Here is a 23,473-nt window from a genome sequence, read left to right as displayed (position 1 = left end):
TAGATAGATAGATAGATAGATAGATAGATAGATAGATAGATAGATAGATAGATAGATAGATAGAAAGATAGATAGATAGATAGATAGAAAGATAGATAGATAGATAGATAGATAGATAGATAGATAGATAGATAGATAGATAGATAGATAGATAGAAAGATAGATAGATAGATAGATAGATAGATGGGCACAAATTTTGCTTCTTCATCTAGTAAATGAAAAGAAAATATCTCTGAGAATAAAAATACAACTTAATTTAGCATTGGACATGTAAATTGTCTGTCTACTGTCATCATTTTATTTATATGTTTTTATTAAAAGCCTTAAAAAACAGAAATAATCTTGGAAACAAAAAGCAAAAATTCCCCAGCGTTACAGATTTCATGTTTCCAGTGCAGACATGGTGGAAAGTTTAATGTTCCATTCAATATGAACATAAAACTCTCATATTATGCACTTTGGAACTGACATGGATTCCCTATAAATCTGCTTTTGAAGCTTTTGTTCACTCGTCCGTGTTTTGTTTCAGTATTGCCCAATAGTTCTCCAGATGTGAGCGTGTGCATGAAGCTGCAGGTGTTAGATGATGTTGGACAGATGGCTCTCTTGCATGTACAACTTTTTAAAAAAAAACCCTGCAGTGTTGTGGTTTAAATAAATCACACTCAACAATGTCTGATAACAATCAAAGTCCTGCTAATCAACATTCTGATGCACGCCAAGGCTCGTGTGTTTCCTCCAGTGGTGGAGCTAATGAAAGTTTCCCTGATGAGCAGCTGTTACTACAGAACAGACACTTTGCACTGAATCATGAATCGCTCGAGCCGACGTAACCCTGAGGTCTGACTAATGCACCAAAACATGCAAAATGGAATAAGACTTTAAGCCTAAAAACAAACACTGGGATCTGTCTTTTTTTCTGGTATCTGGTAGATTGCCATGCCTATAAATAAACCAGACACTTTTTGCACCATCTGAATATTTGCATGTATTAATCACATCATGGCTCTTTCAGTGATGCACAGTTTGATGCGTTCTTCAGCCTCCCTGAGCCTCTCCTGCTGTGTGTCTTCCTGAAAGCTTCACGGGCCCCATCTGCAGGCTTCAAGCAGCATTACACCTCCTCTTGTCTCCTCTCCAGGAATCATCCTTGCTGGGATTAAGCCTAGAGCCTTTAATTGCTGTGTTTGTGGAGACTGGGCCCAGCACACGCTGCGAACACTGAGAGCGGTGTTAGCGCAGCCTTAGCTCTCTGATTTCATGGATTAGCAAACGCTGCCAGCTGCTGCTTTGCATATTCTCTCTGTCTTTGTCATTTTCGGATCCCCCGTTCCACAATAAAACATGCAAATGCAGAATTTCTTATTCACTGGTATTTCATCTGTGTCTAAAAATCCTCATTAAAGTCCCATGTGAGTTCTGTACATCATGTCTGAAGGCACATTATAATTATTATTTCATTAGCACGTGCAATATTTCATTATTGCATTACTACTTCAGTGTCATTATCAGCTTTACTTTTTATTTTTCTATTCTAGTTTTATCTTTGCTTGCTTATTTTTTTTCACAAATGTCTCATATTTGTGTTGGAATGTATTTTTTTCTGTATATAATAACACCAAAATGACACATTTTGTTGTTTTTATACAAGAAAATACAGACAATAGAAGCCAATGAGTTTATATTTTCTGCCAGCATTATGTGTTATTAGTTATAAATCAAACTCTTTGGTCTTGGTTACACAGCAGGACCTTTATTCTTCTTTACCAGAAGAATATTTGGACAGAGGGAAGAAATCCAGCCTAATCCGTCCATCTTGAGGTCAGGTGTTGGGACTGTGCTGCTCGATCTGTAAAGTAAATTAAATTGAGCCCCTCTCAACGATGTGTGGGTGTACACAACCGATGATGGAAACGGACCGTGCTGGACCATACAGCCTGTTCCTGCAGTCACTAGAGCTTAAAAAACTAACGAGGTCCGGGGTACGTGAGGTTTTCTTCAGGGTGTAACATACTCAGGTCCTGGGTATGTGGTGTGATAATTAGGCTAAGGTTCCTTCGTCACATCACCTAAGATAGAAGAAAATGCTTACTATTACAAACTAATGCCACAGCTGGACTTTGAAAAGTTTCGATAGGCCGACTATTATTGATGCTATTGCTGACATAAGCAGTCTTTAATCAGCGCCTTTGTTGCGTTCGCTCGCCTTGGCCTGATAAGAACTACTGTAAATAGTCCAGCCTTCTAATAGCAAGTCTTATCTGAATTAAGCATTCAGCTTTCATGGAGGAGACGTTCTCAACCACTGATTTTTTTCCCCCCTGTTCAAATTTATTTATTTATTCTACAAATGTACCCATTCCAGACCTCATTACTGATTACAGGTAAAGAAAAAGCTCCTCCTTTTACACCTGTGTCAGGTCCTCTGCCTGGAAAAATCTACTGGATAAATCTAACTAATGGCTTTACTCTGCGGTGATGGTGAAGTAGATAGATAGATGTAAACAGATGTCTCTGTAGGGGTCTGTGTCCTTTGTCTTCGTGAATAAACTAATACTCTGATGCTCGTACTCGTCAGGCCCTCACCTGATGACAACCAGGGCATGAGAACTTCCGACACATCTCAGGATGTGAATTATTCGGAATAATACCCACAAGTAGGAAGATTAATTACAGTGGTTTCAGCATATTTTTGAAATGGGAACACGTGACTAAAAATGTGATTCTGCCGCGTCATCTCATTATTGTTCATCAAAATCTTGTCACGTGATCTGATCAGGAGGCTGAAGTTTTGGAATTGTTTGGTCTTGTGGTGCAACGGTAGCAAGTCTGACGCCAGATCAGCAGGTTGCCTGTTCAAATCAAAGGGAAATATATGAACAATCCCACAGCTGAGTTTCCTCAGACGAATCTGAATTTACAAAGTCTGTCCACTGACACATAAAAAGGTGCTAAAAGTCACTGAACAGATGAGTGCAGAAGCAATGTGGCTATAATTCTGTTAAAGGTTAGGGTATATATAAATATATATACATATATATATATATACACCTTTCTGCAGATGCATCATTATGGGGTTTTATGTCTTCTAATAAGTCTTACTTGAATTTGAAAATTAAAAAAAACAACCCAGTAACAAGATTATTGCCAACTCTTACATATGAAAAAAATACAACTTAACACTTGCCTTCACTGGGCATGAACAACAAACTCTTTGCGTCTCACCTCATACACCACACACTCTGAACTTTTAAAAATAAATATATAAAAAACATAAAAATAAAAATTAAAGGAGAACATCTGGTGTTTCACCTGAACTGAACAGCACCTGCATGAAAATCACCATATAGAAAAGAAAAGCTTAGTAACAGCCATACAAATAAAGGGAAGAAAAAAAAGTATGGCACATTGACATGGAGTTATCAAACATGAAAAATAAACTTAATACAGCTACATGTCTGTGGAGGACTGAAAGGGAAGAAACATTCACATCTTACGTTATGTGCAAACTAATTCAAATTAGAATAAGCTAGGAGACTAAATACAATACTTTGAAGTATAAAGCGGGCGGCGGTTGTGTCACAACGTTACTACACCATGTTGCAGGTTCAGGTGTCGTTTATATATCGAGCTAGGAAGTCTGCGGTTGTATTAGTCCAACATAAAGCTGACAGTAACGCGAGAGAAAAGGAATGACCCCGACGTGATTTGAACACGCAACCTTCTGATCTGGAGTCAGACGCGCTACCGTTGCGCCACGAGGTCCTGCGTGCACCACTGGTCAACAGAAGGGATTAGAAGTCCTACAGGAGGGACAGCGTTGGGCTCTGGTTCGGATGGTCTTGTGCAGTTTTAACGACATTATTAATTATGTAAATACGGTTCTGCTCGCCTCTCGCCTCTCAGTGCTTCACTCCTCCCGTGTGAGGCTCGTGGGTTTTTACCGAACCACACTGACTGTACATCACGATAGTTCACCTTCCTCCACGATAGTCGAGTCTGTTCATTCATTGGAGTTACGTCAGCAGCCCGGACAGATGTCAACACAGCTGCTTCACCTTGCGAGTGCGGTCGTGTTCGCTGCGTCCTGAACGCGCATGTGCGAATGACGTAATTCTGCCATTTATGGAAATTAGAGTAAAGTTTAAAGAACTCCTCCAGAAAGAACAATGATGCTCCTTCTCTTATCCCCTCTGTGACTTTTTTTGTATTGATTTATTTATTATTTTTTAATTAATAGTTTATCTTTTAATTAACATATAAAATTGTCAACATACATTTATAATTTTGAGCACGTCTGTCAAATTGTTCATGTTTAATTCTCTGTATGCACATTCATTGGTAAATAAAGTTCTGTTTAAAAAAAAAGAAAGAAATTAGAGGCAAGTTTTTTGGAGGGATATAAATCTGTTTGTGACTAGAAAGCTTCCTGTCGAACTGTAAATTGACCGTAAAGATGCTATCTTTGGTATTCACGCTAAGAAACTACCCTCAGAGAACGTTTTTATTCTAAATCTAATTTTGATGTTGGTTAAATTTCATGTTCACAGCTGTAAATGTTTAAACCAAAGGCCCAAACTTGTTGTATTTGAGTCGTTGCTGTCCCCTTATTTGACCTCCTTGAATTAATGCATTCATGCTAAACCTCAGACGACCAAAATTACAGAATTTGAATTGTAAAAAAGCAATTTATTTACTTTTAATTACTGAACCGGAAGCCTTGTACACTTGAGCCTTGTTCTTTTGAATGTATTGTATATATTTAATTTTTTTAAAAAAGAAGTTTTGATATGGTTAGCAGAGTTAGCTAAGCTGCAGACAACGACAAAATGGCGGCAGTAACGACGTCAGTTAAACAGCTTTGAACCCGTTATTACTGAATACTGAATATTTTTTACTGAATAAAAAAATTGGACCAGCTGTTGGTGGCAGAGCTTTTTAAATAAGTAGAAATGCAGGATTAAAAAAAAGAAAGAAAAAAAAAAGAAAAAAAACAAGTCAATTACTGTCTTCAGATACGTTTACACTTATTCACTAAGAAAGCCAAAATTATTTTACCACTTCATTATTTAAAACGTGCACAATAATTTGTACTATTTCAACCAGAATATTTCATATGTGCACGATCATTTTACCATTTGCACAAAAATAAAATATCCCTTGTTTTAATAGCATTGTTACCTCAGTTTTCATCCAACAGATACGACAACTGTTTCCTCACCTCCAGCGCCAGCCCTCGTCATCAGGGATGCAGTCATCAGTTCGTGTTTAATCAGATTTGATGTCGATGCAGTGAATCAGCTGTTCGATCGATCGGCTTGTTTACAGTGTCGATAACGCGCGTCAATGATGAGGCAATGAGCCAACGTTGCCCGTAGCTACTAAACAAGCAAAATCTGTAGCAATGAAACAGTCAGTAATGGAGCACACGTTCACGGACAAACAACCCCCAGACTTCTCCAATGGACACACTGGACAAACGTTTACATAAAACCCTTCAGTGTTTTTATTTATTTATTTGACAAGCAGCAGGATCATGTTTGTCACCTCATTTTTTCTTTACATTTGAAAGTAGATACAATAGTCAGTATACCAGTTTTATTACAATATTTTTCCTAACTTCAGTACATTTAACAAAGAAAGAAAAATAAACACACGACAACTGCAAATGTGAGAAAAGAAAGCATGTTTTTTTTTTGTTGTTTTTTTTTTTAATGTGTTGCCACCAATGTGTCATTGATGTCACAACTAATTCTTTCCCCCGGTTTTCTTTTTTCGTTTGTTTTCTGTCGACTAGTATGTTTATCAGCTCTTTCCACTCAAACGGCTATAGGCAATTTCTTTATCTCATTTGACGCACAGGTGCGTGGCACTGGTGATGTTGTAAACAGCTTAAAAATCAGAACGTGGGTGGGGTTGGGAGGGGAGGGGCGGGGCCGTATGGGTGGTGGTGTCAGCTGTCTGTCTGATGTGACGCGATGACCTTTCTTGTTTTCGAAGACGGAGGCACCAGTCCTGCTTTAGTCACCGCACGGGATCACAGCAGACAGCGACAGTCCAAAACCTAAATGAATAAATGAGTCTTGTTTTTGTTGTTCGCTTCACGTTTCAAACCTGCATCTGCCAGTCAGTCACGCGGGTCAATGTCCCGCGTGGAAGCGCTCCCTGGCTCGGCTCTTCTGCCTATGCGACGTAGCTGTACTCGTCCGCCGAGGTCTGGCTCCGCTCGATGTACTGCTTGTCGATGAGCACCTCGATGCACTTCTTGATCATGCTGATACTGGGGTTGAACCTGGCTTTGGACTGATTGATGACCTGCACACAGGAGTGATGGACAAACAACGTAGAACAGTTACTCAAATATCGCAAACAGAAGGAAGAACGCTGCCTCACATATCAGCAGAATGTGTGTTTTTCATCATTGGAATTCTGAATAGGGATGTAAGATATATCAACGACCACATCGGTATCAGGCGATATCAGTGTTTTTCCTGATGTATCGGTATCGGTCCGCTGAAAAACCGATGACTGTCTAACATTAGCGCCTTCGTCTCTACATTTGATGTTGCTGCTGTTTCACAGATGTTTTTACTTAAATGGTCCTGGACTTTAAATATGTTAAAATATGTTTTAATATGTTTTACTTTTACGTAATAAAGACTATGGGGTCTAATTTGAGCTTCTTTTAAATAGTTGTCATGTTCTCACACTGCTTACTTGCACTCATTTTTTGGTGTGAACAAAAATGAAATATCGACATCGGTAATATCGGTTATCGGCGATATCAGAAATCTTAATATCGGATATCGGTATCAGACAGAAATGTTAATATCGTGCATCACTAATTCTTAACACAGATAAATTAAGCCTCTAATTAGCTCCCTGAGGTGATCTTACATAATGCATCATCGTTATCATCATTTCACCTGAAAACAGCTGGATGATGCCGACAGAACAGTCCTATTCCCATAACTACTTCCAGTAGTTTCAGTTGTTTGTGGCCTCCTCTTCCGCTCTTGTTTAATGACACCAACTATTTATCTCGAGGCACTGAACTCGCAATATCAACGAGCGCTTGGGCTTAACAATAAGTAAAAAAAATCATGTAGTGATCATTGGGACAAATATTCCTGTTGCTATGTGAGTCACATATTTATTGGGATTTTTTTTTCATTTCTTTTCCACTGGAAAAAAAAAAAAAAAACTCTAACTGCTGATGTGATTTTTGCTGCAGTATCTGCCAAAAAGCCATGATATTATGGGTTGGTAGAATAAGAGTTTTAAGTATGTCTGTAACACATCATTACTTCATTGATAAAAGTATTTTGTGACACATTTTACCAAAGAGCTGCAGCTCCTGCAATCTGAATATTGCACTTGTCCGTATTGCAAATGGATAACATTTGAATTAATTGTTCAGCCTTAGAGAGCACGATAACGGGGAGGAGGCAATGTGTCTGATGTAAAGCAAAACGGAGGCAGAAATACAAAAATGAAATATAAACTAAAACTAATGTTGAGGTAGAATGAGAAGAAAAAGACAATTAAACTGTTAATCTCAATCGTTTGTATGACAAATGCTATGATTGTGGCAGCCCTACACATAACTGGAGCAAATATTATCCTGTTATCATCCATCCAGTATCTATACACCGCTTAATCCTCACTAGGGGGGCTGGAGTCTCTCCCAGCTGACTCAGGGTGAAGGCAGGTTCACCTGGACAGGTCACCAGTCTATCACAGGGCTACACTTAGAGACAGACAACCAAGCACACTCACATTCACACCTACGGACAATTTAGAATCACCAATTAACCTCAACATGTTTCTGGACTGTGGGAGGAAGCTGGAGAACCCGGAGAGAACCCACACTGCACGGGGAGAACATGCAAACTCTACGCAGAAAGATCCCGGGCGTCCTCACCGGGATGCGAACCGGCGATGGTGAGGCAACGGTGCTAACCACCCAGCCACCTTGCAGCCCATCATGTTATCAGTTATATAGTAAAACATATATTGGGCAATCTACAGCCATAAATTAGAGACATCTGTTAATAAATTCTAGTGCTTAAAAGTTAATTAATTAACTAACAGAAAGTGTATCTACAACAATAGTGACAATGGATTGATTATTAGGAAACAACACCAACAGTCTACTGACATGCTAGCAGCTCTAATGAGGCGGTACTAAGGTACAACGTGCTATAAGCTAAATGCTGACAGCAGCATGGTCCCACAGAGCCTCTGATAACATACTGATGATTTGCATTTAGCTGATAAAATATTAACCACAATCACCGTCTAAAGACTTATTTGCACAGGACGAACATTACCTAGAATCTCTAGTAATTTGTAGTAACTGATGATGTCGTCTGGGATTTTAATCTGACATGCTCACATTTGGTCAACAGCATATTCCACCCCATAATATTCCAGTCAGAGTCAGCGCACCAACAGTCCTGTGTTAATATTAGCCCTGTGTAAATCGCCATCCCTGTCATTCTTTTTAATTATTTGGCAGGATTTTTTCACTTTTTCTGCACCTTTCCCACTCGAGAAACTACAGAGGCTGCATTTATAATTAAAAATAAAAGTTTAGAGTATTGTTAGTGCACATCCAGGACTCTCATTAAGATCCAAATGCTAGCATGCTAACATTTACTGTTTAGCACTACAGACAGCCGAGACTAACGGGAAAATTCCTGACACGTTATTAATCCAAAAGGGGTTACGGATGTCTGTGCAATCCATCAAACAGGAATCTTTTGACACTAAATAACCACCTGCCACCAACAAGTTGATATTTGTCAGGTACGAACACCACAGTCGATAGATTTATCCTTCAGGCGCCGTGAACGTAAAAGCTTACGACGATCCATCAGATGGATGCTGAGACGGGCCAACATTTCTATACCTTCAGTCTCTCTCCGCTCGTATGTATGATTAAAACATTGTGCAGGTTCCAGCTTGTCAAGTGTGGGAAAATGCTGTAAAGGAGATATCTAGTGCTGTTTTTCAGATAGAAGAATTCACTGCTAATTGATAATGGAGACAATGATTAGGTGCAGCCCCGATGCTTCTAACTAATACAATCCAAATAAGTTCCTGACCGCATAATTCTTACAAGTTGCATCAACTCTAGTCCACAACAAGTGGAGGGCAGGAGTGAAGCGAGGACACTGTGATCAAGCTGTGTGTTTGCCAACTTTAGCGAATGCAAATCTGCATATATAGCGAGTGTGTTGTTGGTGTCAGCTGACGGAGGAGTTATTTTCACTGCAGATGTGCTCCGACATGATCCCGTCGAGCTGAGAATGTCATTCCGAACGGATCGCTCTATCACAACAGTGTTACCTCACCACGAAACAATCCACCAGCATGCACACATTCAGCCAGGCATCTCTTTCCTCTACCTGATAGCGTATTACTTTGTCTATTAAAAGCGTACAACCTGTTTTACTGCTCTGACTTCCAACAACCCTTCATTACCAACTCTATCCCTCCTCATATGACCAAATTCCCAGTAAATCCCTTTGACATCTACATCAATAAAAGGCTTGTTCTTTAGGCGGCGTGTATGCACAAGTTTGTTTCCGTCAATCTATCGAGCGGATCCAGAAGAGGTCTTGAACTGAGACGGCTTCCGCTCACCTCCTGGATGAGGGCGTTGTGTCGGAGAACCTTGCGGGCCTTCATGATTCTCACTATAGCAGCTTGTAAATACATTTTGCGGTCTTCGTCTACTGCGCTCCTCGTCTGCTCCATTTCCTAAACATGAGACAGACATGTTAAGACACACACACATACGCTGCTTGACAGAAGACTGAGACGGACGGATCAAACGTCTGACCTGTGGTGTGTCTTTCTGCATTGATGTCGTGATCTTGAATTTTGTCCTTTTACTGGTGAAACTCATATTTAGTGAAAACGTGGACTCGACTTCAATGTCCTCCTGTGAACAAAGGGAAGAGCATTCTGTATTCAAATGATGGTCATTCCTCTTTACATGTCTGGAACACAGTCTGTGGATCACCCAGCCCCCCCTTCGGCATGGTGTCCCACACAGGACGGCTGACCTTTTCTGAGTCGTGGTTGAGCATCTTGACGTCCAGCAGGGACTTGATGGTCTTCTGTAGCTCCTTCTCGTTCATCTGGGTGCCGTCCTGCAGCTCCTTGTAGGTCACCGTCTGGCTGTTGTTGAAGGCCAGCAGCACAGCCATCTGGTAGGTGGTCACCATGGCAACGTAGGGCTTGGACAGGTAGTTCATCTTCACCTCACCTGTGTGTGACAGCAGAATATACACGATTAGACGATGCTGGTGTAAAAACTCCCCGTCGTTGCGTTTACACAACTAGGAAAACGATTTGCTTCTCATGGCTGAGCATTTAGCAGAAAAGATAAAACGTCTGACCCTGGCCAGGATGTATGTCTGATGATACACAACCGACTCCATTAAATACTCGACAGTCTTAACCTTCTTAAATTAAATGTGTTTTGCTGTCAACTGCATAACAAATAATAATGATTGGGCTGGGTTTATTATTTTTAAATATTAATTGTTCTAGTTTATTTCTTTACACCTTAACTTTTACCTTATTTCTCTATTTTTATTTTTAGTTTTTTTCTGACTACTGCACACAGAGAGCTTCACCGAGTCAAATTCCTTGTTTGCGTGTACAAACTTGGCCAATAAAGTAAATTCTGATTGTAACACGAATACATTCGAGCATCTACTTGGCTTCACCAAAGTATCTATGAAAGTATTATTGTCATTTTCACAAATATGCATGAAAGAAATCAAGTAGCCGCCGAGCAATTTAGGATATTTAACAACAACATGCACAGCTATATACACAACTACTCCTCTGCTGCGGACACACATTCAGGTCTGTGCTGGAAACGGTGCATTCTTATATTTAAATCTTACATAATTCTTGGTGTTACCTGTGCAGAGATAGTGCAGCCAGGTCAACTTCCTCCCACTGAAGTGCTGATTATAGAACAACTCAAACTGTAAAGGAAGGTGAAAACAAAGGTTAGCCCACAATGTGCTCCTCTGATTAGTTTCATTCTTTTTAAATTCAGCAGAGCTGCTCACCATCTGCACGCTCTTCTCTAGTTCTTGAGGGATGGCGAATGTGGAGGAGGGAACGTGTGTGAGAGGCCAGGCTCCAGCCTGCAGACAATAACATACAGCACAACATTATACATTTAGACTAAAAACGTGGCACACAAGCAATGATTGAGCTGAACAAGCAGAGGTGGAGACAATAAGACCCAAACTCCCCAACAAGACGTTTACTTTATCCTATGCCGGCTGGTACGAGACAGACCTGTAATACGTAGATCTGGAAGCTGATTCCCAGGTCCACCACCGTCTCCTGCGTCTTGATGAAATTGTTGAACTTGTTGTTGAGGTCGGCGCTGACGCTCATGTCTGTGTACATTCTGTGTAGTTTGCTGGTGAACTCATAGCCACAAGCTTGCTGCAAGGTTGAGGAGGAGGACAGAGAGAGTTTGAACAGAGGGGAAAAGAAAAACAAAAAAAACGTAAGAAAAATGAGAAAAGTGGGAACTAATGAATATCCCACAGATGTCCAGCTGTAGGTTTACCTTTAGTTTGTTGATCATGGCTTCTTCTGAATCCATTGACAATGATAAACCGTGTATTAACCGCTTTGCTAACATTCTGGCGTAAAACTGCAGAAAAACAGAGGAAACAATGAGTATTTTGGGACTTTTGAAGAAACTAAAAATGGACACACTATGAGGCAAACACTTTTTGAACTATTTTAAGCTAAAACCAACCCTGAGATGTGTGACTGGTGCATCACAATGTGACAAAATAACATCCTAGAAAAAATGAGATAGCTGAGTTTTTTGTTGCACTCCAGCTTTACAGGCTTCTTGTTACCTTTTGAAAGATGTCCTTGTCATCTATGTACTTGAACACTGTGATGAAGCTGGTCAGTTTATCCTCCACCTCGTTCTCTGTCATTCCCTTTGCAGACTTTTTCAGCAGATTGTCACAGTATTTCGCCAGCTGGACAGAGACACCAGGAGGGACATGACCTGATCAGGACACTGTGCATAATACTCTGTGTGCGAGCGCATGTTTGTGTGCGTGTACTTACGAGCTCAGGGGCTTTGCAGATGGACTTGGGCTCCCTGAAGTTCACCACAGACGTCAAAGCCTGAGAGACATCAAACAAACACATTCACTTTCCAATTGTGAAACAAGCCTTAACACATTTACAGAATTCTACTTTTAACACGTATGTAAGTGTAATTTAGCAGTTACACGATGTACACTGGGAAAAACCTCACTGTTTAATGACTTTGTGTTTTCAATGAGGCACCAGCTATTCGAGTCTGGAGTTTAATACCTTATCGAGTGCACTCATGAAGTGCTGATCTCCATTTAGAACTGTGTTAATGAGCTGAACAAATTTACTGTGAACCTCGAGCACTGACTCCACAAACAGGGTTGGCATCTAGAGGAGTCGGAGAGAAAAGGATGGATTAGTGAGGACATTTTTGAGAGTCAAATTAATAATAATTTAAAGAAGAAAAAAAAAACATCTTTTAAAAACAATTGACGGATAAAGACACAGCATTACAACCTCTCAGAAAAAAAACGATGATGGCAATGTTCTAATTATGTCTGAAAGAGACTGAACAAAATTAAGGTCACCGATTAATATGCAATGTTTTATCAAATTAAGCTGTCAAATTAGGCTGCTTTCAAGTTTTAGCAGTCCAGTCTGTATTAAACGCAAAAACAACTGAAGCAATAAGGGAATCAACCTTCCAATGCTATTTTAAGGGCACCTTGAAAATCTGCAGCGTGCACAGACGGAGATGTGCATATGCAGCGCTGTGCTACTCACATTTTCCTGAGAGAGGTTACTGGTGCCTCGGATGCCCTCATTGTGGATATGGACCTGCAGCTCCTGGATCATGTGAGGCAAGCCGTTGGACACAGCCCGCAACAGGGTGTACATGTTGGCCATGTCTAGACAAAACAACACAACAAGATGAACAGTTTGATCTCAGCTCCCCGCTGCAGTGTGTACACTCTGTGACAGTGTAGATGAATCCATATGCTGTCTGGAAAGTAGGGCTGTCTTTACCACCGATAGAGAGAAAAATCAGCAGGGTACCTCTGGATGAACTGAATGGGCAGCAGTGCAGTGAATGCACTCTACCTGCTAGCATTGTTAGCGTAAATGAATTAGAAGTAAATATAAAAAGCCACATTAAATTGTTTGAACCTGGTCATTTTACTGAACTACTTACTATACTCATGGTTTCTGAGAACAGTTCTTTAACAGCTCGTGATCATCAGCACAACAACTATTGAGGAATATAACCCAGACAAATCAGACTACTGTCGAGCTGTGATGTGCACACTGCTGTCTGGGAATCTGTTTTAACAAAACGCAGTCAGACGGATGACCTCTTTGAGACAGTGTCACTTAGTTTGGAGCAGACTCTAAGTCAACATGAAGAAAACATCGATCAAACATTAAATAAGTTAGACCTAGCAGTCTCTAGCAGGATGGGTGACTTTAAAACTGTGAAAAAGTCCACAGGTCTGTTCCTCCTGCTGCCTAAAAATATTACATTAGTCCTGGAATGCTACTAATTTTACGCATTCCTCCTTATAAGACCAACACCAGTTGAACTCATGAGACTTTGGTCAGATGAGAGCAATCGACCAGCCCCAGTGTAGAACAGCTACTGCAGCGCTCAAAGGCGTCTCTGGAACTGCATGTCAAAACAATCACTGGGACACAAAAGAAGCAAGCAAACTGACCGTCTCTCTTCTCCTGCCGAATAATGTTCTGGCACTCCCCATGCAGGAACTGCAGATGATCTGCCACCATCCTCTGCTGGCATTCGTGGATGACTTTGGCATAGGAGCTGGGGTGCAGGTACTTCCGACACCGCACCTCTTCGTCTTTCAACCGCGCCAACACCTGGAGGCAGAAAACAATGACAAAGACGGGGCGGACGGTTTGAGTTTAGGGGGTTTGATTTTATTCAAGTCAAATCCAGAACAATGTATCTGTGGGCTCACTTTAAACAAAGATTAAAAGTATAAATCACTTAAATAGAATAAAAAATCAGAATTCTTGTGTTGCATATCGCACATGTTTTTTTTGAGTACTTACTGCAGCTGCTCTTAGAAAGTGCAGATCATTGCATGTAGTCTGCATTCAGTTATGCTACCTTATGTCTTAAGCTTTGACCATCTTGCTCATACATCCACAGCAGTCTATTGTGTGAAATAAACTGTCTGTGCGCTCTCAGTGTATCAGTCAGCGTGCACAGCTAATTTCATAGATGTATCCAGGAAAATTAAACATGCATTACATCCCAAAACAACTCAATCTGAAACACTGCACTTTAACTGTAAATTTAAACCTTTTTAGGACAAATAGATAACGTAAAATCGCTGTTCTGTACAAAGCACTTTTGCTAGAAAGCTCTTCGGTGAAAGGGCAGCTGAGGTTTTAAAGTAAAGTCTTCACGTGGCATTAAGCTCTGACTTGTCAGATACACACAGCACGCAAAATATAAATAAGGAAGGAGAAAAAAAAACAAAACAGTGCCTCTCCAGTTTTAAACTGGGTCAGATAAATGTGTGACTGTGACTGAGCCTGTCCAGACAGGAGGGCACTGTACAGAGCTATAGAGATGAGGCTGCTCTTTTACAGTCGTATCTCGCATCAATCTTCATATTAACTTGACAACACGGCGACACATCAAACGGCAGAGTCAGGCACACTGTCCTAATGCCTGGTAAAGCTTTAATGATGATCCTGTTTACAGGCTGGAGGGATAAATGTATCGGATAAATCTGATTAATGCCAGAGGGAATGAATGAATGCAGGATAGCGACAAAGAAAGAGGGGGAGAGAGAGAGGTTGTGGCAGCTCAAGTTGCCCAGGGGACTATGATATCAGCCTTAGCAGGTTGATGGTAGAGCTAATACTCAGATTAAAACACTTCTGTCATCACACTGACATGACCTGATAGTTCACACGGGTCTTGTATGAATGTAAACAACATACAGAGAAATCAGAACACTGATTAGAACCCAACCAGCAGAGCTATGGTTTAGGTTTTTAAATCCACGCAGAACACAGACGACTCAAAAATGACAACAAAAACGTGTCCCGACTGCAGGAGCTTGTACGCCGCATGGCAACTTGAACCCATGCAGCATTCACATATTTTCATTATCTCTCCATCTGTCCTACCTTCTCCATATACTGTGAGCAGTTGGATTCCTGCAGTAGATTGGAGGCTTCCTGTTTGTAATACTCTCCTGTTTTCGTCAGAAATGGCCCTTCAAAGATTTCCTGATAAAACTGCAACACAGAAAGGAAAATATGGCACATGATTTAGCATGCATGCTTATACACAGGTGGCTGCAGTGTTTTTGCAAAAGAACTCATATTTATACACATGTAAGTACTGTAGAAATGAAAGGAAACAGTTATGTGTTGTCTCACCTTTAGTGGAAACTTCTTCTTGTACTGTTCAACATGAACAAAGGAGTTGATGACCCCATGGATTACTTTCTGGTTGGGGTTCTCGCCACAACGATCACTGGAAGACATGATGAAATTGTTTTAATTAGTCTTACTGTTTGGAAGAACTGCTGGAATTATTAGTTTGGTAAAAAAAAGTGTTTTTCTACAAACAAATACAATTAAATACATCCAATTAGACCAAGTGTCCGGACTAGAGATGCCATAACAACGGATGGTACAAAGTCAATCCATCCATCCATCATCTATACACCGCTTAATCCTCACTAGGGTCATGGGGGGCTGGAGTCTATCCCAGCTGCCTCAGGGTGAAGGCAGGTTCACCTGGACAGGTCGCCAGTCTATCACAGGGCTACACTTAGAGACAGACAACCAAGCACACTCACATTCACACCTACGGACAATTTAGAATCACCAATTAACCTCAACGCGAACCGGCGACCTTCTAGCTGTGAGGCAACAGTGCTAACCACCGATCCACCTTGCATCCCCCACAAAGTCAATCCCAAAATTCCTACAGCATAATGAGACGCGCATTTCCAATAGCACTGCACTAAACAAAGACAGTGTAGTTGCTGTAGGTACTGGAGATTAGGGCTGCTCCGAACAGCATTTTCTGTTCTCCGGGGAATATTCGGAGATCAAAATTGATATCCTGATTCCAGCACAGCAAACGAATATTCGGCTATTCGCATCCAGCCCTTCCGGAGATACTGGACAACTGTATGTGTATTTGTCCCGAACTGTTTGGTTCTATGATCCAAACAATTACTGTCTTATGTCTATTTTTGTCTCTGTGCTCATTCCCAGAACAGAAATTCTCGTGCACGTTCCACCTATAACGTTTTGCCATCAGCTGTAGCAGGCTCGCCTTAGAACCTGGACACACACCGTGCTGTACCAATTTTATCAACACGTCCCCTGTGCTGGCTCCATGTTTCAGTTGGCCTTCCCGCTCACAGTACAGGTCAACAGACAGACCATCAGGAAGCGCTCACAATGAACACCGAGCCCCCTCTGTGTTCTGTCCAGTGACAATCCCAGTAAAGCCTATTCAAACAAGATGTCCTCAGTGCTGCTAATAACAGAGAAAGGCAGTCTTATTTCTACAGTCCTACAACTGAACTTGAACTGCTGGCTTTAAAAGGTAAATAAACTACAAGCATGTTGCATTTGGCTTCATAAACACCATTGGATATTTGGTGTATTACTTACAGGGCAAAGCATTTTTTGTATTTACAATATGCCATGAATTTGGAAACCGTTACAGCCCTACTTGGCAGCATGTGGAATTGTGATGGCAGCTGTGAATTGTGGAAAATAAAAATACACCAAGAGTTGTGCAAGGAGATATTTAGAGCTTGACTCATATGATCAAGGACAAATTAGAGCCAAACAAAAGCCAGCCTGAAATTAATGTCAGAGACCACGTTGGAAGTAGGGAGGAAACATCTCAAACGTATCGATGCCCCTCAAAAACAGCTGTCCAGATCTGTACACAGAAATCAGTTATCCTGCTTAGGCTAAAGGATCAATAAATTATAAGGTAAGCTTGGTGTTGTCCAAACCCTGAGTAAGCTACTGTCAAAATACAGTGTTGTGTGCACATTTTGCATCTATGTCAAAATATATTTCACGGCATTTCTAGTCCAGACATTACCAATATGAAGCTCTGGAATGTAGGCAATAGAGCAAAGACGACCAAAGAAATAAAAAAAACAGGAACACATATGAGCAAAACCGTTCCCAAACAGGAATGCCAGCATTAAATAAGCTCTTGTCTACCACAGCAGAAAGAAACATACTTCTTGATTTCATTTAGCAACATCCGGATGAGGACAGCCTGAAGGGGCTCGATCATTAGCTTCCTCCACATATCTAGCGCCAACTGCAATGACAAATGAAGAGAAAGGCATGTTAACACAACGCAGACACTCAGCGGTTGTAACGCCGTGGCTCATTAGTGTAGATCTGGAGGAGCAAAAAATCAAATTGCAAAAGTATGTCCATGTGAGAAAATCAGTCAGTACCTCTCCAATCTCCATAAGCGGCTCGTTCATGTCCACTCCCCCGTAGCCGTATTGCAGGTCTGCTTCTGTTAGTTTGTTCTTCTTGATGAACTGAGTGTTGAGATACCTAAACGAAGTGAGGAGAAGAAGGTTATGATGTTAACGTGTTGACTGCATCTCAAGGACGTGAAGTAGGTGCAATCTCACGTCTCATGTATGTGTCAGGAAGCACTAACAGTACAAGAATGCTGTCGGGCCTCCACTCACTAAGTCCAGGAGGCTTCACTGAACCGTCATTCTTTGGTCACACTAATGGTGTATTCAGACTAACAGCAAAACAGCATCTGGCTACAATTTATTGTCATTTGAAGCCACAACTGACTCTCATCGATTACCGCTGCGTGATGGGCATGCAAGATGCGCCACCAATCAGAGCTGATGTCAACTTTTTGAAGCGCTTCGATGACACGGTGAAGCGTCAGCCAATCATATATTCTTGTTTTACCAAAACGTATTCTTGCCTTTACCCAGGTCGCAGCACTGTTGAACTCTAACCTTTTTTCTTTACTGCCGTCAATGGGCCCTTGAGCAACACTTCAGCTCTGCAACGATGTAGACGGCCACACTTGGGCAATCTGTTGCTTGTACTGTAAACATAACGCTCACTTGCTGTGTGGCTATTTAATGACAAGCTGTAATTGTCCAGGGTTTATTAATAATTAATTAATCAATCATGCTGAGTAATTAACAATTAATAACACAGCATTTTCTGAAAACATTCCATACATGAGCAATAATCAAAACCACCGTCTACTACTTTGGAGAAACCTCAACAGAGTCAGGTCTCGAGAATTCCTATGTGGCATTTCAGGCAATTAGGAGATTAATCAATATTCCAACTGGATTTTGTTGGAGTGGTTTAGCTAAGTACTCCTTCCAGCCAAATGAATGGTACTGTTGACATGAGATGGTGATCCAGTGGGCACAGGCACTCATGAGTTCAGACCAAACATTCGTAGTAATAACTCATATCATTAACTAAATAAACATAGGCAACTCACGTGTGTTTTAAAGATTAGAAATGGCTTATTAACAACAGCCAAACAGATTAAGAATATCTGGATAATACTCACTTAACGTATAATTTGAGGTAACCCTTCCCAATCTTGCAATATTTGTAATACATCATAAATCATTGTACAGCATGAAAGATTTTGTTTAGAGCACAGGTCCTAATAGAAGCATTAAGTTTCTTCTTTTATTTAAGCCTGCAGCTCTACAGAGTATTTTAGCACGCTGTTTTGTTTTCACGGCCCACACATTTACTGTTTGTTTGTGTCTCACTGCTGCCATTAACCCCCTGTAGGAAGCGCTTTCCACCAAAAAGCTCTGAAAATACCACCCTGCACTACCTGCCTGACACTGAACAGCAGACAGACAACATGATCTTGCCAGCTGGTGTGCATAGTTAACGGTTAGAGGAGCTAATAGAACAGAGTTACTGCAGCTCTCACTGGAAAAGTTTTATGCTGCACTAAATTGCAGCAAACGCCACTATGAAGCGGGTTGATTCTGGGCTACCACCAGTTCATGTGATAGATACTCTGACGCTGAAATGCATCGACTGTAAGTGTGTTTCATTCGCTCTAGAACTTGTCAAAGGATGCAAAGAGCAAGTCAGCAGCAGGACTACTTCCAGACAGACTGACACTCATCATCCAGTCCGTCTTCAATGGCATGCAGTTTTCACAGCTGTGCCATCTGTCTCTATCCACGGTATAGCTATCGCATGCCTGATTTCACTCCTACAATCAAACTTTTACAAGCACAAAACAGCAGCATGAAGTGTCAAAAGACTGCTCATTAAACGATTAATGTTAAGCAACACGAGCAATAAAACCTTAAGAATTGTGACTGAAGGCTTTAATGGGATGTTTTGATTCAGTTGGCACGTCAGCGCAGCCTCTAATGTATGATGATTAGTGTTTGACAGGCTGGAAACTTGCACATGTATCTCATAAATAGATGTGTAAAGGATAATATGCGACTCTCTTCTAAAATAAGACCTGAATACTGCTACGTCACTACTAATGCCAAGAGTCTTACTGTCTCTCTTGCTCACACTGACATAATAAATTACAAAGGCATATGTATGCACAGCCAGTCTGAAGGGAAGTACACATAAAAATAGATCTGAAAGCTCTCCAAGGGAGTATTGATTTAGAATAAATCAGGACACACCAAATTCCTGTTGGCACCTCACACGATGCTTTTCAAGGTAATATTTTAAGTGCAGAAAAACTGTAGGCAGGATTATTGGAGCTTGTGAGGGAATAAAATTAGTTCACTCTGCATCTAATGACCCCGACACATTGAGCCAGCTTCACAAAAATAACATAAAAAAAGGCCTGACAGAGAGGGACACATGTATCAGCTCATATCTTACATGGATGCACAAATCCAGCCAGCTGACTACAGACATGTGTTCTGAATCTGGTAGGCTTCATTAACACTTTAACTACATTGGATTACAAAACAAACAGCACAAATTAGCTTTCCATTGAAGGAAAAAGTCTAACCTTGTACTTAAAATACAAACCTAAGGTATGTCTGATGATTAAAAAATAAAAAACAAATACAAATGTTTTAACTGTATATTTGTGGTTCTCTACTCTTGTGATCTTATGTTTAGGAAAAAACAAAGGTGGGAAAAAAAAGGCCACCGTAAAGGCTGAATCAACCTTGTGACTCACTGATAACAAGTGCTATATAAGCATATCAAGTGGAAACAAAAGACATAAAAAGCAGCAGTGTTACCGGTACAAGCAATCCATGTAGTCAGCTCCTTTGCTGTACTCGTCCCAGTATCTGTGGTACATCACTAAAACCTTCTCCTCCGAGTCCAGAACTTTCTAAAAATGTGCAGAAAAACATTGCAGGTATTATGGAAAGCAGCATTATGCAGGGGTACAAGAAAATGCTCACTTTTGCAAGCACTGAAGAGCTTTTCTAAGTGTTTACCTTGTATAACTGCCGAACATGATTCTCAAGAAAGACCTTGGTCTCTGTGTATAATCTTTCACCCAGAGGCTCTGGGTATGCAACACACAACGCATAGATGTCCCTGGTATCAAAGTTCAAGGATAAATAAAAATGTCATTGTACACACGTATATATACAGTTAATAAAAGTGTAGTATGTATTTATTACAACATTAGCAAGAATGATAAGTGATGGTTGTATTCTTAGCAACTGCCTGAATGAAAAGCTCTGCATTTCATTCTGACATTGAACACATTAAGCATTGCACCTGTTTTCAAAAGCGCTTCTAAAGTATTAGCACCTCAATGAATTAACAATATGCAGCGTTTAAAGTCAATCACATTAAGTTTTACGTAAAGCAGACAACTGCTTCACTCTGCTGACCAGCTGTGTGTCGTCATCTCCTTAAACCCTGCTTTGAAACTTAATCCAAAATCTGCGTATTGCAGTTTATATTTCAATATGGAGCGTGTTGGGAAAGGATACGAGAACCGATCATTCCACGTGGCTCTCTCCACATAGTCGAGCATCACAACGGCCTTGATTGTCGTCAGTAACTTGTTCCATGTCTCGTCAAAGTCCACCACCCGCGGCTTTAAGGACATCGTACAGTTTCGCTTTCAGCCTGACGAAAGAAAGACACACACGAATTCATGAGTAAGAAAGGGGATTAAAAGGGGAACTGGTTAGATCTTGGATTCAGTTTCTTTATTAGTGCGTGTGTAACCATCCACCAGTCAATCTGGAGTTGGGCTTGTTTAAAGATACTGAACCAGGTGTAAGTAGCAGTGACAACACATGTGAAAAACATCATGACAAGGTGAGAGAACAAACATAATGACAAGAGTTGGTTTAATGCATCCGTCATATATTTTAAATAAAATATATAATAATTACAGAATTAAACTATAACCTCATCTTTTTAATTTCAAAACACTATTACTCATAATAAAGATTTGGAAATAACATTATATAAGGCTGTCACGATATACGGCAAAATGTACATCAGCAGAAATTATTCTAACGAGAAGTAATCAGCTTGAAAACATCTGTTCACATTACTATGACAGCAACAGATGAGATAAACATTGTGGCCAAGTTCATAGGGTTAATACAAACGTTTATCAACAGTGAACGCATCGGGGAAACCATCAGCCAGTAACGCCAACTGTGAAATTCACCGGACGACAACCCCGCATGTAATAATCGGTAATAGTATCAACCTCTGGGTCTGTGCCAGAAGAACCATAGATTGCATTCCAAGTAAGGGAAACTAGGCCCTGTGTTGTTTCTCGTCATTCAAACCAGTTGATTTCACGTCACAGAAAACATTGCAACATCATCATGCAGTTTTTCTTGCTAGCCACTTTACACTTCAACACACTCGTCTTACAAATAGGCATTATTGTTCATAAGTAAACAGCCTTCTTGCAGTCACGATAAATGTAGCTAAGTTAAGGTTACTAGCTAGCGGAATGCCAATCCCAAAATAGGATGGCGAGCTAAACGGCTAACTAGCTTCCAGCTAGCATGCTACTTCTTCCTGCTCAAGTCCGCACAGTTTGGAGGTATCAGCTAGCAGTTAGTCGGCTAGCAGGGAGCTAACGATAGCTGGGCTATCGCTAGCAAATTGTCATCTTCTTTGCAATGTCCCTACATTCACACTGACAGCTCGGCAAAACATTATGCTGCTGTTAAACAAAACAGGTTACTGAGGTCAAGCAAGGACTTTTGAATAGTACATACCTCTGTACAGTAATTACTTGTTATAAAAGTCAGGTTTCTCCGCTGTCACAGGCTTGATTTGTCTCACATACAGGTCTTCCCTTACCTCTCGGGTTGTACCATTTTGTTAAATGGGGATGTTCACGAACAAAACGTAATTTGGTCATAAAACACTTATTTGCTTTGTACCTGAGTACAATGCCTAAGATAAATATTTAGTTTTAAATAATCTATTCTAAATCTGTCATCGTTAAGGAGGAAAAGGTCAAACCCAAGCAAATCCAAGTCTCAACAACACCCATGTTACTATGGTATCGCCTAAAACTACGGAAACCTCTTAGGAATTGCGTATTAAAATTACAACCGCATACATTCAGGAGGTTATAATGTCTTCCACACTTTGATGATTAGAATAACTGTAAACCACCTGTCGCCCATGTTTATGTTTATGCCTCGCATATATCTATATATAGTGAATCACCAAGCAGCTAAAGGTTTAAACGGCCTAAGTTGTTTTCACCTCTTAAGTAGGAATAAACTTCACAGTTGTGGGATTTAAAAGAAAAAAAAAACTGTATTTGTATAATTTTTTAACGGTCTGTGTGGGGTCTGCCTTTTATTTTTAAATTGAGGAGCGTAAAAATAATAAGTGATAAATATGATAACGTTCATTGGCAGAATAGAAGAAAAATCAACCAATTAGAATTGTCGATAAACTCCTGCCTAACGTTTCTCTGAACAACGTAACACTTCACCAGCCCAACGTCACCACAAGAGAAGTTTTTCTTTTTCAAATCTTCTTTTATGTTAATTTACAAGAACTGCGTAACATAATGTGAGTACGGTGCCACTACTCTATAGCTTAAGATTGTTTTTTTAAAATAATAACAAGCTAGTTAGTTGGGAGAATAGGCTAGCTTAGACGACAGTAACGGTAGCTAAAATGTCAGTTAGCTGTCAGCTAGCTTGACCAGTGTCTGCATTTTCTAATTAATAACTTCTAAGCAGTAATTGTTCATATTTGTTTGCAAACTGTTAGTACCTGCTAGTTTGGGTCGAACCAACCTACTCATAAACTTGATAGAGAACTTCTGTGACTGGACTTTCTACAAACCTCTGAAAGTAATAATAGT

General features: G+C 40.4%; 1 protein-coding gene and 1 non-coding gene across 2 annotated transcripts; both read right to left on the bottom strand.

The window, feature by feature from the left end:
- Positions 1 to 3,693: 3,693 nt before the first annotated feature.
- trnaw-cca (transfer RNA tryptophan (anticodon CCA)) lies at positions 3,694 to 3,765 on the bottom strand. Its single transcript has one exon. It is a non-coding gene; the product is annotated as a tRNA-Trp (tRNA).
- Positions 3,766 to 5,482: 1,717 nt separating this feature from the next.
- cul2 (cullin 2) lies at positions 5,483 to 22,456 on the bottom strand. Its single transcript, XM_008275898.1, has 21 exons — positions 22,362 to 22,456; positions 21,102 to 21,240; positions 20,595 to 20,697; positions 20,391 to 20,485; positions 17,595 to 17,700; positions 17,370 to 17,452; positions 15,526 to 15,622; positions 15,271 to 15,381; positions 13,821 to 13,983; positions 12,892 to 13,016; positions 12,388 to 12,495; positions 12,136 to 12,195; positions 11,916 to 12,044; positions 11,615 to 11,701; positions 11,335 to 11,487; positions 11,100 to 11,177; positions 10,946 to 11,012; positions 10,077 to 10,279; positions 9,851 to 9,952; positions 9,652 to 9,768; positions 5,483 to 6,315 (listed from the first exon to the last, which is right to left on the bottom strand). The coding sequence occupies exons 2-21, from the start codon at positions 21,218 to 21,220 to the stop codon at positions 6,184 to 6,186; spliced, it is 2,238 nt and encodes a 745-aa protein (XP_008274120.1). The 5' UTR covers positions 21,221 to 21,240; positions 22,362 to 22,456; the 3' UTR covers positions 5,483 to 6,183.
- Positions 22,457 to 23,473: the final 1,017 nt, after the last annotated feature.

The sequence above is a fragment of the Stegastes partitus genome, unplaced genomic scaffold, assembly GCF_000690725.1.
Source record: "Stegastes partitus isolate 25-593 unplaced genomic scaffold, Stegastes_partitus-1.0.2 Scaffold61, whole genome shotgun sequence".
Classification (NCBI taxonomy): Eukaryota; Metazoa; Chordata; class Actinopteri; family Pomacentridae; genus Stegastes; species Stegastes partitus.
The sequence above is the reverse complement of the archived record's forward strand: the minus strand, read 5'-3'. Positions and strand labels throughout refer to the sequence as shown.

Excerpts from the sequence above, each read along its gene's own strand:
- cul2 (XM_008275898.1), bottom strand. The coding sequence starts at position 21,220 with ATGTCCTTAAAGCCGCGGGTGGTGGACTTTGACGAGACATGGAACAAG. Across the intron at positions 12,045-12,135 it reads TCTGCAAAGCCCCTGAGCTC|CTGGCGAAATACTGTGACAA; the intron begins GTAAGTACACGC and ends GTCTCTGTCCAG. Across the intron at positions 10,280-10,945 it reads GCTGCACTATCTCTGCACAG|GTGAGGTGAAGATGAACTAC; the intron begins GTAACACCAAGA and ends TGTCACACACAG.